We start from the raw sequence: 18,183 nt of genomic DNA, 5'->3' as shown, positions 1-18,183 counted from the left end.
CTATTCTTCTTTTGCTCACTTGGTCCTATGGTTATCTTCTGTGAAATAAAAGACTACAATAATAGAGATCTAACAGCATATTTCATTTTATCAATAATATCTTCAATATCTCTTCTTGTTCCTTCTTTCAAAATATTTTTTTTGCTTTAATTGTTCAGATTGTTCTCAAGGGGGTTCCAGCAGTTCAGGATTTACTTTGCACAAATCTTCCAAAGTGACATTCAATGCTGTGTTCACGTAATTTGACCATTCAGGTGCTGAATACCTGCGACAGGGCACCCTTGCTCTTTTGGATCTTCTCAGAGATTTTGTTTTTGTTCTATACCACCATTGTCTCTGGACGCGGTTTCTTCAGGAATAGCCCTGGTTTTCATGGTATTTATAAGCTTCTTCTCTGGACTTTATGGTTGTAGCTTTGTGGCCATTCAGCTTGTTGATTCACTCTTTTTGATCTGGTACTTGTTTCCTCTCCTGGACCTTTGGTTTGTGCAGATTTAGTTTCAGCACCGCTTTCGTTCTGAGAAGTCTCTGCTTCTTTTTCGTAAGAGACTTCTATTCCACTCTGTGTTATTTCAAACACTTGAATTTCTCATTCAATTTGTTTATCTTCACCGCTCTCTTACTCCTGCTGTTGCTCAGGCAATGGTACTGCTGGTCTTGGTGGTCTTGTAGGAATTAGTGCAGTTACCAATACTCTTCTTGCTGGATCATAGACCACAAGTGCATCGTCTGGGTTTCTCACCTTCTTGGTGTGTGCAGAATGAATCCAGTTTCCAATTCTAGCACACTTACCAGCAGTATTTGTCATCAGAATCACCTGGAAGGGGCCTTCCCATTGGGCTCTAAACAAGACTTCCAACGTGCTTCTTGATAACGACCCAGTCACCAGTACTGAGGTCGTGGCACTGTTCTTGATGTTTATCTTGAGTGGTCACTGAAACCTGATGAGAAATAGAAAGGACCACATCAGCCAAACCTTTTCATTAATCCAAGACAATGGAGTCAGTGATATTCAAAAGAGCATTTGCAGGAACTGCTGGTAACCTCATGGCTCTTCCCAACAGAATCTCATGTGGGGATAGCCCCGTCTTCCTGTCAAGAGTACTTTGAATACTCATTAGCACAAAAGATGAAGCATCTGACTATTTCAAAGAGGTTGAAGCACAGATCCTTGCTAATTGGGATTTGATAGCCCTATTCACCTGTTTGAATGTTGCAGAGGTTTTAGGTCTGTAACTGCAGTGTAGTCGTTGCTCAATTCGGAATGCAATGCAGATCGTTTTCAGAACTTTATTCGTGAAATGAGTTCCTCTCTCTGACCCATGAGAAATCGGCATTCGAGTCCTAGGCATCACTTCACATAATAACAGCTTAGTTACTGTGACGCTGTTGTTTCTCTGAGTTGGGTAGGCTTCCGTCCACCCACCTTGAGAAAATGCACACAATGACCAGGACTTACCTCAGACTGTTGGAAATGGGGCTGGACTGGGAGCGCAAACCAGCCCTAGCAATTATGTTGGGCTGGCCTGGGTAGAATGGGCAGCGGTGCTGGTTGGAAAGACTGCTGCTGCTTATGTTACAAGGGGCTGATATTGCACAACTTTTGCAAAACCGACCCCAGTAACAAAAACGGCCCACACCAGTCACAAACAGGCCCCCATCATTCCGGTCCACAGGAAAAATGACTGGTGCCCGCTTAGGCCAGTCGGACCCTGGTTGTAAACTGGCATTTCGATAAAGTCCATCTGCATCCTGTTAAATGGTCCACCTGATCTCGCTATGTGTGTCAGTGTAACGTGTGCTCTTTTTCCTACATTCATTTATTGAAAAATAACACACCTATGACAAATTTCTTTAACAAGCATTCGAAATTGTGGATTAAACCAACTCTGTCTGAGAAGCCTCACCATAGAATCTCTTCCTAAATGTGTGTACCCATGGTAATATCGTGTCATTGGAAACAACAAGCTAGCAGGAAAAACTGGTCTTCCATAGGTGACATCCAAATGTCATTTGCGTTTTCTCACAACCTGTTTTTATCCACCCATTTTGTTCTGCTTGTGAAATGTTTTCCTGGACTCGTTTTAACTTGTCCTAGGTGTCTGTTACTCTCATCAGCATTGTGAATGAACTCTCTTCTTCGGAGTCACATGGGAAATTTCAATTAAATGTGCAGGTCAACAAAGCACAATACCTCACCATTGAATCTGCATATCTGTTGCCCATGACAATATATTCATTCCCACTTTGTAGTGTTCCACATCTATCCACTGCTATATCCCCAGGCAACTGAAAAGCTTCCAATAGATTTTTAACTTACTTTATGTTCCGAATGGAAGTACCTGAAGAAGTTAGAAAACCTCTTTGCGTCCACAACTGTCCAAAATCATGGACCACACCAAACCCATACTGGCTGTCTGTAAAAATTGTGACTCTCATTTGTGCAGTGTAACTGCAGGCTCTGGAAAGAGGGATTCATTCAGGAACTTGGGCTGAGGTAATTCTCTGAAGCCAGGAAGCTTCAGTAAAATCTTTTATGGTAGACACTGCATATGCTGCTTAGTGCAATATCGTTACCTCTTAAATATGAGCCGTCTACAAATAGTCAGGGCCACTGGAATTATGTGGCAGGAGAGGGCCAAATTATGTGGCAGGATTGAGCAAATTATGCAGCAAAAACAGTATTTCTTCATCGTTTATTCTTATTTAAACACATTCTGGGCATTGGCTTTCACTGCACGGCAGCACTTGCCGCTGCATTTTTAATTACTTTTGAATCGTTTGAGCTAGGAACAAATGTTTGAAATTAAAAATCTGTAGATTTTGCAGCAGATGATGAATTATGTGGCAAATGCAGTAACTCTATAGATATACAGAAAAAACGCTGCAACCGCACTATTGTATCATTCCAGTAGCCCTGCAAATAGTACATGGTCTTAGGGGTTCATCCTCAATATCAGATCTTGGATTGGTGCATAGATCCACGACATCTAGACAATCATGTTTGACATTTTCACAATCAACATTATTTATAGGCAACAAGATTTAAGTGTTCAGTACACCGCATCTTTTGAGAACTACATTATCACAAGACAAAATAGTCTGCTCATATTCATATTAGGTCAAGCGATTATGAGTTAGGTACTGAATCTTTGTTCTCGTTAACAATAGCTCCACAGAGTGTGGGACCATAACAGTTAATGGGTATCCCATCACCATGCTCTCACTCTTTTCCAAACTAGTGCTTACCACAGCTACCACTTTTAGGCAACCGGGAAGACCTGCATCTATGGGGTCAAGTGCTGTTAACGTATGTAATAGGTTTTCGGGCATCCCCATGAACCTGTGTCAATACTGAGAGAGTGCATTAATCTCTCTCACTGCAAAATAATCAGAGTTTTGTTGAATAATCAGGCTTTCCTAGAGCAGGGGTGCAACACAATTTGTCTTTCAACTCCAGAAACACCTTTGAGCATTTGGTGTCCTATGGGATCAGATCTGACACATTCCTTACGTGTCAACCTCATTAAAGGTTTTGCATTTATAGAAAAGTTTAGTATCCACTGCCTGCAGTAGCCAACCATTCCCAAACACATTTTGACTTCCTTTTGAGTTTCAGGTGGATTCGTCTGCAAGATGGCTTCCACTCTGTCTTTCTAGCTCCTTTCACAATAATGTGTCCTAGATATTGAACTCACTTACTGAGAGTACTGCAGCTTTCCTGGATAAAAATTACGTCCATTCTCAGCCAGGTGGTTTAACAAAGCAATGGAGTCTTGTTTACCAGCCTCTTGCGTTTCTAATGCCACAAGCAAATCGTCAATGTATTGGACAAGAGTTGACTTGTTGGGCATGTGCAGGGTCTCCAGACATTTCTGCGGAATCTAGTTGAAGATAGATGGACTGTCTGTATACCCTCGTAGGACACGGCACCATGCTAATAATTTCTGTTGAAACACGAAGGAAAAAGGTACTGACTTTCCTCGTTCAATGCCACAGAGAAGAAAGCCTGGCACAGGTCAATGACCATAAACCATTCTGCAATACACTGGATCTGAATATATTGGCTGGATTTGGTACCACAAGACAACATGGATGACTATTTCATTAATCCTTCTTAATCCAGCACTATTTATATATTTCCCATTGGGTTTCTGTAAACCCATGATTGGAGAGTTACATGGACTCCCGACCAATACCCTCAATATTCCTTTCTCTAGCATATCTTCTATGATTGGCGTTATTCCTGCAATGGCTTCTGATTAAGGGTGGGCGTAGTTCGCGAAGTAGCACTTCGCGAAGCTACGCAAAGTGAAGTTCGCACTACGCGAGCTACGCGTAGCACTTCGCGAACTGCGTAGTAACATGTTCGCACTGTGCAAGATGTTGTTTTCAATGATTGCACAGTGCGGACAAGCAACCTGCACTGTGCAATCATTGAAAATGGCATCTTGCACAGTGCGAGCTGTAGTTTTCTGCTGCTCGAGTAGATTTTTACTCGAGCGGCAGCTTTCTCAACGCGAACTGGTAGTTTCTCATCGCGAGCGGTCGCGAGCATACGCGACCCCTCGCAATGAGAAACCTGACCTCCTCGCGTTGGGAATCTCGCCGGGAGGTTTATTTTCCATGCTCGCGATCGCGAACAAGGAAAAAGTCTCGCCGGGATGTCATTTTGCTTGCTCGCGGTCGCCAACTTGACGTTGAGGACCGCGAGCAAGCAAAAAATGACCGCAGCACTACGCAACACTACGCTACGCGTGTTCGCACTGTGCTACGTGCAGTTCGCGTAGTGCGAAGTAGCGCGAACTTCGCAAACTACGCGAGCGTAGCGTAGTGCTTCGCCCAGGCCTACTTCTGATGTCAAATGGTAAGGGGGTGTTCTGGGAATCACTGCATTTGGCTTTACAGTAATGCGGACTGGTTCTACACCTTTTATCAGTCCAATATTTTTCCCCACTAAATTCCAGACTTCAGGATTCACTGTCTCTTTCAAATCATCAGATAGTTCTTCAATAGTAAATGAAGGAAACACTCCAATTTTGTTTTTCTGTTTAATCAATTTGTTATCTATATTCTCATCATGAGTTTGGGAAGCAACACCATCTGGCATGCAGTAAATGGTGCAATTTAACTTGCTCAGCAAATCTCTCCCTAACAGATTTACAGGGCTAGAATCACAAACAACGAACCAGTGTTTTTTTTCCAAACTAACCTATTTTTATTGGTACCATTTCTGACATAGGATTTCTGAATTGTTTTTTATTTGTAACTCCTACAACTTGGATTGTTTTCCTCAAGAAAGGTAGATCTGGAACTTCCACTGTTCTCACTGTGGATCTAGTAGTTCCGGTATCAATTAAAAATTATACTAGGTGGCCGCTTACTTCAGCATCCACACATGGACCACTCTGGTCTACCGCTATGACTGCACCAAGTACGCAATCTTTCTCCTCTCTCCGGCACCATCATTGGGAATGATCAGAACCTGAACCATCAATTTCGAAAAATAGATATTGCTGGAAAATTTGAAATTGTGGCATGGAATTTTGAAAAGAGTTTGTGTTTGGCAACTGGTTTATATCAAAACAAGGGTTTTCCTCATTTTGAGAATTCAGTTAAACTGGTAGGGTGGGCATCATTGTAGTCTGACCTTGCATAGGCATTTGAATTTGTGGTGTGGGCACACTTGGCATTTGCATTCCTTTTGGCAGCTGAACATTTCTGACATTATTATTGGGATTATACCTGCATTTTCTGTTCCTATGTCCGATTCTATGACAGATGTGACATTGTGTAATCTTTTTTATTGCAGCAATATCTGTTCCAGATCATATACCCACAGGAATACCTCTACCTTTACCTTGAGACTGGTTAAACCCTATTTGTTTCCCAGATTCAACTTGTGGAGCAGAAACTCCTTGCATATTCCCTTGATGTCCTGTAAAAGAAGGATTCTGAAAATCTTTGTGAGCAAACTTTGTTTGCGCCTGCATAATCTTTACCTTAATCTTTTTCTGCTTCATGTCAAACTTACCGCTACAATAATTAGTATACCTCAAAATTTCATCCAGCGACTTGTTCTACCAACAGATTACACTTTGAGTTATGTGTGTACAAATCTCAGTTTTTTCCCCAATACAAACTGTAACACAAGAATCCCCTTATCTTTCTCCTCAGGATATTCTCGTCCACTGTGATGCTGAAACACCTGAAACAACCTCTCATAGTATTCATGTACTGTCTCTTTTGGCTCTTGAGTAGTTCCTAATTCTAAGCCAAGCCAAATCTCTCGGTGGCACTCTACACTTCAGGAAAGTAATCACTGCCTCATACTTCTCCATTACTACAGGAGATGGTGCATTTGTTCTAGGCTCCCTCACCGGTTCTTCTTTTGGCCACTGTACAGCAATTTTACAGTCAGCCCACAAATCAGCAGGTACTACTATATCAAAAAACGTATTGAGATATGTCCACAACACCTTGGAAATCTTATTGAACTGCTCAACTTGTGCATACCATTGCACCAGTTTGTCTCTCAATTTAGGAGAATTGCTTGTAAATGCAGCCAAATCCCCTCTACTACAAGGAACGTGTTCATACATTCCTCCTGCAATTTCTCTAAGTGGAAATGCTGTTGTCTCTATATTGCTTCTCTCATTTTGTTTCTTTTCTATAACGTCCTCTCTCTTTTTCTTCTTGTGCTTCGTTACCCATTTCATTTCTAGTTTCTCAACTTCACTACATTTTGGAATGCAATTGACCAATTATGAAATGTGTAAACGCATTCCTGAAACTCTCAATTTTTCTAATGATGGGACATCTAATTAAACTTTGTAGCTTCTTTGCAGGTGAACATTTTTCTCGAGCTCTAGCTCGTATTTCTTGGCTCCTTTTGCAAATTTATAGTACACTATAGCTGCTCTTCGTGTGATTTCTTTACACAGGTAAATTAATTACCTTCTGTGGTATTGCTCAATATGTTCAAATTCTAAGCATTCTCTTTTTATTTCTTTAATTCTATCCGCAATTGGGCTACACATAATGGTTTCTCCCTTTCTGAATCTTGTCTTTCAACTGCCTCAGTGATATCTATCTTTCTATTCCCTACTGCTCCATCTAGGCATACTGGTACATTCCCTTCTGTAGAAGCATTAATCTCACCGGGACAAGTGGAGCTGTGAAGACTGAGGTCCCTTCATCTATCAGTACTTGTACTGTCTGTGGGGATCTCCACACAACAATCAGGGAATTGTGTGAAGTCCGGACAAATCCTGTGGGAGGCATACTTCCAACAACTTGAGGAGCTTCTGGCCTTAAATCCACATTTGGAGCAGCAGTTGCAATAACTCTAGGTACTATCAGGGGATTTACAGGAGTTACCTGGCCTGTAGCATGTATTCCATGTGTACTGGTCACCATTGGAGCTGCAACATGTGGTCAAGTCACAGCTGGTAGGACAATTTGGAGTATCAGTATAGATCTTTCAATCTGAGCTAAACTCGGATCTGCAGGAGCAGTTGCCATTGTGCCTTTTACACCAGCATTAGGGTCTCTGTGAACCATAGGAGTCTTATATGGTGGAGGTCTCAATGGTAACAGCTGTTCTTAAATCTCTGGAATCTGTGTCTGAATCTTACCCTTCTTTTTTAAGTGTTCTTTCTATTTTCATGGCTTTGTTGCTTCTCTAGTAATAGCTGGATATAATCTGGTTTCCTCTATGATAACCTTCCCCCCATCTACGCTGTTCTTCGTCCCATCGAGCATCTGCAAAATTCCTCATTGCTTGTTCTGTCCTTTTCTTGTAGTTCCCTCTCTCCTTCTCCCTCACAACTTTCTCACATGCATTAAAAGCTCCATATTGAGTGGGATTAGGTGTTGGCCTCATATTGTGAAATTTTCCCTTAACATTTTCCAGAATCCTTGAATTAAATGTCTCATAGCTAGGAAAACTCAATGCACCCTCTTTCTCAGTGATTCAGCTCCACTGGCGAAGCCAAGTACAAGTGCGTAACCCATGCTCTGTTGTCATAATATGAGCAGGTGTACCTTCAGGAGGTGCCTCTTCACCTTTCCGTATTGGAATAGTAATATCCCCTCTGACTAAACTCTTAAAATCTTTAACACATTTCATTTTTACAATTCAGCGATACAAGAAATTCCATTTTACAATGGAAGCTTGTGCTGTGGGTCTTTTCTGTCCGCAGTTAACAAGCTTCCATTGTAGAATGGATGTTTCCAACCGCCGTATGGGTGGTCGAATCCTAATAGAGAGGTCGGAACCGCCCACCTATGGTGGACCGATACGGTCTACCCGACATCGTAATCAGGACCACTTTTGGTATTCATTAGAATGAATAAGTGACAGCTAAAACCTATCCAAATTATGAAATGTCTGATGAAGTTAACGTGAATTACTTATTTAATACTGCACTGTGCAACATCTTGCTAAAATGCATATTTGTTTAAAGAAAGTTAAAATAAAGGCAATGCAGAAAATAGAGAATAAATTAGGCCTAGCTTAACTTGACAACATAAATAAGATAGTACAAAAAAAAGAAGGCTAATCATACAACACGTTAATTTGCATGTTTAGTGAAAGGCACATTTTCAATTTTTTCCATTTCTTTGGACATTGCCCGTCTTAATATTATTACAAGCTAATTATATATTTTAAGCAAATCTTACTTGCTTCATCAGCTCTGTACATGTTATCACTGTCTGCATGACCCAAAATGAACCCTCAGGGATTTTAAAAGCTGTATTTTTGAACTATACTTCATAAATATGCCCCCAGTTTTTTACTTGACATATGCACCTCTTGAAAGACAGTAGCCAAAACAGGTGCTTTTTACTGCAACTCTCAAAATACTGTATAATTTGATATTGTCATCTTCTCCTACGTAATGAACACATTTTATTCTTTAGGATTCCTTAGAAGGAAATAGTAAGACTGTTATGATTGCCCACATCAGTCCTGCTAGTACCTCTTTTGAAGAATCCCGAACTACACTAATCTACGCATACAGAGCAAAGAACATCAAGACAAGGGTAAGTGAGCAAAAGGTAAAGCTTTTTCATTTGAAGACGTTAAGATATAACTAGGCATTACCGTTTTAGTGTTTATTTTTTTATTACAGTGGGAATTATCCAGTGTTTTCCAAAATTCTAAAACTACGCGTTCATCAGCCCTTATACATTTTGATGTCACAAAAAAGGTGCAGAGACCATGTTTTTCCATTGGTCACAAAACAATTTATTACAGTTCATGTATATGATTTTGGCACACCAATACTGCAGGATATAAGAAGTTTCCTTCATACTTAGAGGGTGGTTTCTCTGAAGACCACTTCCAGTGAGCTGGTGCCTTTTCCCCCCAAATTCATACCTCAATAGGTATTTATATATTTTGTCTCACAGCATACCATAATTGATCATGCATGGCAGAAGCATGGGATGAAGACATCCTAGAGGATGTTTGTGCAGAGCAATGCTCCTTCTCCCTTAAGGAAGGCTTCTTAGAGGCCATTGACTCTTCTATCCAGTGGGATGTCAGAAATGCTTTGAATCTGCTGGACAGGAAACTCCTGTGGCAAGAGCTTGAACCTCCATATCAAGGGCCTTAGGGACCCTTAGACCCCCAAGGGCCTCCATCACCTACTGAATACTGTAAAATTAAATGAAATCGCAACGCTCCGTGTCACATGGATGCTTTTGACTGATTGAGGGAGGTAAGCGATACCCTGATTTTTACCTCTAAGGTGGATGATAGCAACCAGAATTTACTGGATTGGAGAAAATATGCCTTTCCAATAGTGGACCCAGAGGATGGGATAGGTTCAAAAGGGGATCAGGATTCGGATTCAGGTGAGGATCCCGGACCTATTAGACTCTGGCACGTGGATGCAGGGCTCAAAAGGCAGACAAAAGAGGGCTAGGGTTCAAGAGGACCTCTTGCTAAGAAAGGTTTTTACTTGTTGGATCTGGACGAGAATATACCACCAGAGGTCTCACAGTAAACCTTAGTGGAGAAGGAGGCCAGAAGGCTGTGTAAACCAATCTATTAAAAGATCAGAGGTTTCCCAAGAGTGGAAAGCCCAGTACCTGTGCTGGAGGTGGGGTGTATCTCATACCAAAAATAAACGACAAAATGGCTACATTCTTGGCAAATTTTGTAAAGGGTCCTAAGAAGAGGATTACCCAATCGTTGCTGACATGCCAATATATATTGCTGAATATCTCAGGCTCACTTGCCTAGATGTTATGGCAGAGAAGGCCAAGGATTCAGGGAACCTGTTTTCCCCCAATATATTATTTGGAGTGGGAGTATGGGCCATATGCTTCTTAGGTAAGCTTTCCTATTTTCAGTTTGTATTGAATTCATTGTTTTAAAATGTGTACAAATCAGTGGTTATCAATGTTTATTCTATTATTCACAGTACATTAGCATGGGGCAGTGACCTTCCAGTGATTACAAATAAATTTGCTTTCATTTCTTTCCTTCCCCTCATCCATTCCTATTGTCATTTATTCCTACATTCTATCCTGCTCCTAATACCTTCTTTGTACCCATTCCCTGAATTTGCTCCTTACAGTGCTTTTTCATTATTTCTCACAACTCTCTGCTTGTGTAATTTCCAATTACTCAAATCTCTCTTTCTAGTTGTCCAGTCCCATGTAAAAGATGTACATAAATGGAGATGTGTTTGCACTCCATCAAAATTTGTTTGTAGTAAATACAATTTCAATGGTGGGTATTTAACACACTTTCCTTCTACTCTGTTGTTCAGAGAAATGGCAAAAATTTGCTGAATGAATATTCTGTACTTAGGACATTGGATATATACAGTGAGTTGCTTGGTGCTTAATTATTGCAAGCCGCTGTCTCTGTCCTGTTGTTTTCTTGAGGCATCAACAAATAATTGACCTAATTATTGTATTTTTACTGTTTGACCAGAGCCTATTCCTGCTTTACCTGGTCATTGGGGAGACGTTTACTAAAACATTAAATTGCATACTGTTAGCTATATAGACTTTGGGGACAGCAAACTGCTACTGTATTAAGAAGCAGCCAAGGTAGTAAAGAAGCTTAATCACCTGCAGGATGCCTTGGGTCATTTGCGTGTGCAGTTCAGATTTATTATAAATTGTTGAACCATATCTGTGGGATTTTCTTTTATTTGAAAGCCAGCACAAGAACCTTGAGGCAATGGTTTTTACCTAGTATGTGGGTAGGTCTTTGTTTTTTTAAAGTAGTACATGGACTGTTTTCCTTCCAGGCATTTGTGACAAAGTTGTATTCAGGGCAGTGTGCTCTGTTATAGTGCATTTTCGATCTCAGCGAAAAGATCATGTGCAGCTCAATATTTTTCCATTAAATGCAGTAAAAGGGCCAGATTTACTCTTGGTTTGTGCTGGAGCAAAGTCACACATTATGGGCCCGATTCACAGAACCATCTTAAGACAAAATCCTAAACTTACTACCATTTTGGTATTCACAGAAGGCACTTACTCATTTTGGTATTCACAGAAGGCACTTACTCATTTCGGTATTCACAGAAGTTAGGACCCCTAAATGCCTTCTGTGAATACCAAAAGTCTTAAAGTTAGGAGGCATCCGTGGGCATCTTGGTACTGTAGCAGTTTTAACAAGTATCACCACCTCATGACTAAGGAACCCAGAGAACTATTCAGGGCTAAGGAAACCAAACTATACAAGTTGGACAACAAGGCAGGAAAGCTGTTAGAATGGCTGGGGCGTAGAGAAGAAGGATAGAGATGGGTACAGAAGATCCGTACCCATGAGGGAAGTGTGTCCGAAATAGCGAAAGATGTAAAATTGAGTCCTCATCTAGTTCAGACTGTGAATCCCTTCATTTCAGTCTTGAACTAACAAGTAACTACACCTTCAAAGGCTTGCTTATCTATCGTCCACCAGGCCCAAAAAGTGATTTTCTACACTCTATCTCTACTTTGGTCGAGGGAGGGGCTTGCACCAGCAACTTTATAGTACACGGGGATTTTAACTTTCATCAAGACTCCATTGAGGACAAAGATACTGAGGATTTTTTTTTACATAATGAAGGCCTTCAATCTTCCCCAACTCCTACATCAACCCACACATAGCGCTGGTTACACTTTGGATGCCATTTTTTCCAATAATCATTTAATTTCAGTGAAGGAATTTCTCCCTCATACACGGTGTGACCATAAAGCCATTATTTTCAACTTAACTGCTCTCTCCCCTGCTTCAAATAAGAAAACAGATCAAAATCCTACATTACACTATCTTTGGTCCAAAACCAATTTTGATATTTTACAACAACACCTTCCTCAGGAGCGTCACACCCGACACTACCCGGGCCACAGAGCATTACACACTCAGACTAAACGCCACCATTTCCAAAGCTGTGCCCAAAAGTTGTAGGGGCAGAAAATGGAGAGCGAATTATAAATCCTCTGATAAACTAATTTACAAACAGACTCTGGCTAACTATAAGGCAATTATTATTATGGAAAAATCGTTGTATTTTACACAACAAATAGAGACATCCAAGAATTCCACCAGAGAACTCTTCTAAGTTATAAATAAACTCACCAATTCTCCTGAAAACAGAAGCAACAATAATAGTCCATCCTTTTGCGAGAACATAGCTTCCTATTTTTTTGACAAACTGGAACAAATTTACAATCAGTTTGCCAGCTCTAAAAGCTTGGATCCCAGCAATAGATCCACTATAGCACATGCTTCTGCTCCTAATTCAAACTCTCCTCCCAAAAATCCTCAGCCTAAACTCAGCCAATTTTCTTATTTTACCAACTCAGAAGTCCTTAACCCAATCAATTCCACCAAATCAAAGTCACCACTTGATCCCTGCCCCCCCTCCATTCTCAAAATGATTTCCATCCCAATTGCCTCTTATCTCACCAACATCTTCAATGGGATGTTCAGTTCTGGGATCTTTCCTAAATTATAGAAAAGGGCGTCCATCCTGCCACTCCTCAAGAAACCTAATCTAGATCCCGATAACCCAGCTAACTATCGCCCTATCTCTAGGCTGCCTTTTCCAGCAAAGATAGTGGAAAGACTCATCAACCTACAACTGACTCAGTACATTCAGGACAATCAGTTATTGGACCCCGCCCAATTCGGTTTAAGGGACGAACATAGCACAGAAACGGCCTTAGTAAAAACTACGGATGAACTTAAAATCATTCTCGATAAAGAAAGTTCTGCAGCTCTTGTCCTCCTTAACTTGTCTGCGGCGTCACACACAGTCGATCATGCTACCTTTGTTGATCGCCTAAAAAAACTAGGCATTACCAGCAAAGTGCTCGACCTACTTTAATCTTTCTTAACTGACAGAGAGCAATCGGTTATGATGGAGAATTTCACATCCAAATGCTTTATTTCCTGATTGCCCTACTTTTTAATATCTATGTGATCGAACTCTCTGACCTGATCAGATCCTTTGGGTCCTCCCCCACCTCATATGCAGACAACATGCAGATTGTCATGTCAGCCTCAAATAATGTGGATGCTACCATCTCCCAATTTCACAACTGTGTGAAAGCAGTCAGCAACTGGATGGGTAAACATTGCCTTAAGCTAAACTCGGGAAAAAAGAGTTCATTCTTTTTAGCAACAAACCACATTTTTGGAAACATGCTTTCTGGCCTAAGGACTTAGGAACTCTCCCCATCCCGGTCCAAAAAGCAAAAAATCTGGGCGTAATCATTGATGGCAAACTGAACTTTAACAAGCATATCTGTTCCGTTGTCTCTTCCAGTTTCAACATGTTGAGAATTATTGAGAAGATTCTCCCTTTCATTCCTTTGACTTCCAGAAAAACAGTAATTTCTTTACTAGTTCTTTCGAAACTGGACTACTCTAATGGACTGTATGTCAAGCTCCAGAAGCAGTACAAAAGGAAATTACAGACCGTTCAAAACAAGGCAGCAAGACTTATTCTTGATCTGCCCAAGTTTCATCCCATCTCAGCATCCATCAAGAAGCTCCATTGGCTCTCAGGAGAAAACTGCATCAAATTCAAGGCACTGTGCCCTGCATACAAGATCTTACACGACTCGGGGCCCAGCTACCTTAGATATTCTTTCCCTTGGTACATTCCCAATTAAGATTTACGATCAAAAAATACACTGATGATCTCTCGCCCCAAATTCAAGAGAATTAAATGGGGGGCATCTGCTTCTATTCTGAAACCCCGGCCCTTTGGAACACTCTGCCTATACATATCAAAGCGGCTCCCACTCTATGGACTTTTAGGAAACTGTTAAAAACCTGGCTTTTTAATGTCTAGCCTTTTTTTCCCCTTTCCGGTTACTGCCTCATTGCAATACCCAGCATAGTGCCAAAACACCTACGGGTATTCGTGCGCTTTAGAAGTTCCATAACATAACATGTAGTGCAGGCCTTTGCCAGGTACCTGAAACATCTGTATGCCCCACCCGCATAACCTGGGAGCCTGGAAGAACATGAAGGTTTTTCTTAGAGAGATCCAGATGCCTGCAGTGGAAGCAGACATGATCAAACTCTTGGAGGATGAGATCTGGGAGGAGGAGATACCAGGAGCCCTGGCCCAATTGAAAAGTGGGAATGTTGGCGGGACCAAACGGCTTCTTTTTGGAGTTTTCCAAATGCATCAAAAGCCAGGCAATAAAACTGATCCGGGCCATGCTGTATGAATCCAAACAGCAGGGTTAGTTGCAGCGGGATCTGCGCCAGGTGATGGTAATCCCCCTTCACAAAAAGGGTAGGCTACCGGACCAATGCTCCTCGCACCGACCGATCATCCTCCTATGCACGTGAAGGTTAAACTTCTGGCGAAAGTACTGTTTTGGGTCATCCACCAAGTGATACATATTGACCAATCCAGTTTCATGCCCTACAGGTCCACCAGACACAACCTCCGATGGCCCTTTGGCTGCTTGGCTGGGGGAGGTGGCACTGAAGACTGACAAGGGATTTAGCTCCGTGAACTGGCGGTACCTCCAGGCAGTCCTGGTGCAGATGGGCTTCAGCTCCCCTTCGGGCTTGGGTGAGGCTACTATACTCACATCCCAGGTACAACCATGCACAGTCAGATGACTTCCCCCTGGGGAGGGGAACGAGACAATGGAACTCGCTGCCCTCTCTCCTGTTTTCAGTAGCAATGGAGGCGGTGGTCAACTAGATCAGAAGGGATGCGCTTATTTGGGGACTTCGGTGGGATTACAAGTGGGAGGATGTTATTTAGCTGTATGCTGATGGCATCCTGCTATACTTGGCAGACCCTGAGAGCTCAATAGACAGAATATTAGAGAAATCTTTGCAGTATTCCGGCGCTACCCCTGGCTCTGCATTGATTGGTCATTACCTGTTGGGTGGCTGGCCACCCGGGATTGCACTGGCACTGTCAAGTACCCTGGGAGGAGTCCGGGCTCAGGTACCTAGGTATCTCCATTACAAAGAAGAGACATCGGTTCTATTACTGCAACCAAGGGAGGCTCCTGGAATAGTTCAAAGGAGAAGCAAGTCACTGGCAGTGATTACCCCTGTCACTAATGGGGAGAGTGCAGTCTACAAGATGATTTACCTCCCAAAGTTCCAGTATGCCCTACAGAACTATTTTTTCTAGGTCCTTCATTATTTTTTTGGGGTCGGGGAGTCAGGACAGAAATCTGCTTTGGGATGGAGGTGCCCCCATATAGCATTGGAGTGACTAACTAGGAAGTCAGGCAAAGGGGCTATCACACTTCCCGATCTTTGCCACTGCCTGAGCGACCCAACTGGCCATTCTCATTGAAAGGGCCTTCAGAGAGTAGGCGGAAGCCTTTCTACGGGCGGACAGGCGAGCCCTTTATCGGCAGGGCTATGACTCACGGATACATGGGACCCGAGGACTGACCAATAGGCCTCCACTGCAATGGTGGTGGGCTCCTGGAGGACGGGTACCAGGCGGATGGGCTGGCAGGAAGTGGCATCATTGGAAACGCCATTTTGGGAGGTGGGTAGACTGGCCCTCTTTCAGGGGGTAGAGCCACACAAGCAACGGGATAACATAGGCATATTGAAGTTTGGAGACGTGTGGGGGAATAAAGATATACTGACCTTTCAGGAACGCCTTTCACAGTTCGACCTGGTGGGTGACCAGTACTTACAAAACCTCTGGGAGAGGCACCTCCTCCAGAGTTGCATCGACCAGGAAGTAGCGATGCCAGGTGAAAGCCCTTTATAATACAGTCCTGGAGGTCCCAATTCACCGACATGCCATTTTGGTTATCTATGGTACCCTATTAGCCAACTGAACACTCCCACTAACAAAACTTTGGGAGAAATGGGAGGAGGATCTCCTGACAGGGGGTGGCCTACCGCTTTCTGAGCGAGGTGGCGATAATGGCAGGTATCCGGTTGATACATCTCAAAATCCTACACAAGATCTAAATTATTAGCTATGGGGAAGACAAGGACAGATAAATGCATACGGGGTTGCATGTAAAGAGGCACATTGTACATAAGTTATAGGACTGCCCATAAACCAATCTATTCTGGTACTTAGTTTGGGGGGTGATTTCTCGGGTGCTGGAGGTGCCCCTGGAACTAAATGCAAAATTAGTGATGCTGTGATATCAAAAACACATTTATAAAGACTGAACTCTGTTGCAACACAGGCCATTTCCACTGGGAAGCAAGGACTCTTGGGTCCTATGGCCTCCTCTGCCTTGATTTTTTCCCCTTCCTCTTCCAGGCACTCTTGTATTGTTTTTAACAGCTTGCCACACAATTTAACATGGACAACTAAAAAAACAGTTAAATGGGCCAAAGTTGTTTTTTTCCACTGGAAAAAAGTGCTGGCATTCTACTAGGATGGCATATGGTCAATGCGTCAGGGCTGCACTGGTTTCGGTGGCACACCCATTATGAAGGCTATCAGTCTGATCAAATTGTGGGGCAAATTAAGTCTAGAAAAACACGCGCTTCTTTTTTGCAACGAGGTGCTGTTGATTGCTAAACGTGATATTATCCAGAAATGAGGACGTGCTACGGCCCCTACTGCGAGGTAGTATGCAGACAATATGGACTAGTTCTTGACAGCGGAGGAGAAGATTTTTAAAGCTTGTGTATGCCCCAACATAGGTAATTGCACAATCTGGAGATGTGAGGCATTGAGAGACTGCCACTGTGACAACTCCATACAGCTGGATCATGAGTTAGCACAGAGTGGGGAAGGAGAGTTATATTTCAGTGTTGGTTTTGCATCTGTTGGAAAATGGAATTAAACGAAATACCAACAAAAAAAAGAACTGAGGTCAGTGTGCTGGGGTGGAGCCTACACAGGTACTGGCCCTGACACTTACGGCGCGGGCGCTGCCACGCAGAGCCAAAAAACACCGCCTACCAGCGCTCTAGAGATTTGCTAAAGAATTTCTGGATCGAGTCTGCCGCCTGGGTAATATTCTAAGGTTCAGTCTGCAGCTAGATAGAGTCTCTACCAGGTAAGGTGTTACTGAAGTTGAGTAACTTGTTCCTCTGCTGTATCAGGAAGCCGAAAAAAATATGGCTATAGGCTTTCGAGCACAACTGAGAACTGTATGGAGAGCATGTCCCTGGTTGCAGAAAAAGTCTCCTTTCGTTCCTCTCAGCAGGAAAATTTCAGACATTCACAAATAAATGAAAGATGACAAACAGATAAATATGATATTCCACAGATGGCAAAAACCCAAGTTGGAACATAATTACAAGGGATAGGAACAAAAAATGTCCTCAATGTGAGAGCAGGTGATACTGCTCTGGATTCAAGGGTGAAGCTCTTGTGCTTTTTAAGGAAAGGGAAATTAATTTAGGCATTCTCTCCAATTTCCCCAATACCAAGAGATATCTGCAAGAACATGACAGAGAGCTGCATAGCGTCTTAGTGACTCTCGCATTGCAGAGCCAACACTGGGTCACGGAACTGTGGAATATGTCAGAACAGATCCTGATAAAATTCAAGCCAGACTCTAAACTTCGGTCAAAGAATGGGGGACAAATACTTCACTCTACTTCTCGGTCCCTGCATTTGGTTCATCAGGGCTTTAAATTTGGTCATCTGAATATACTTGAATTGTGCTGCTAAGACTTCAAGCAGCTAAGGCACCTTCTACTATTACGAAGTGCTATACAATGGAAGAGATGTATTCTTTGGG

At 42.4% G+C, this 18,183-nt stretch overlaps 1 protein-coding gene across 1 annotated transcript in view; it reads left to right on the top strand.

Annotated features, from left to right (window-relative positions):
- LOC146796583 (kinesin-like protein KIF19) overlaps window positions 1–18,183 on the top strand; it is a 1,608,680-nt gene that overhangs the window by 863,496 nt on the left and 727,001 nt on the right. Inside the window, exon 10 of the mRNA XM_085629222.1 lies at window positions 8,926–9,048. Coding sequence (XP_085485348.1) covers window positions 8,926–9,048 — 123 coding nt within the window. The remainder of the gene's footprint in view (window positions 1–8,925; window positions 9,049–18,183) is intronic.

The sequence above is a fragment of the Triturus cristatus genome, chromosome 10 (genome assembly GCF_964204655.1).
Source record: "Triturus cristatus chromosome 10, aTriCri1.1, whole genome shotgun sequence".
Taxonomy (NCBI): Eukaryota; Metazoa; Chordata; class Amphibia; order Caudata; family Salamandridae; genus Triturus; species Triturus cristatus.
The sequence above is the reverse complement of the archived record's forward strand: the minus strand, read 5'-3'. Positions and strand labels throughout refer to the sequence as shown.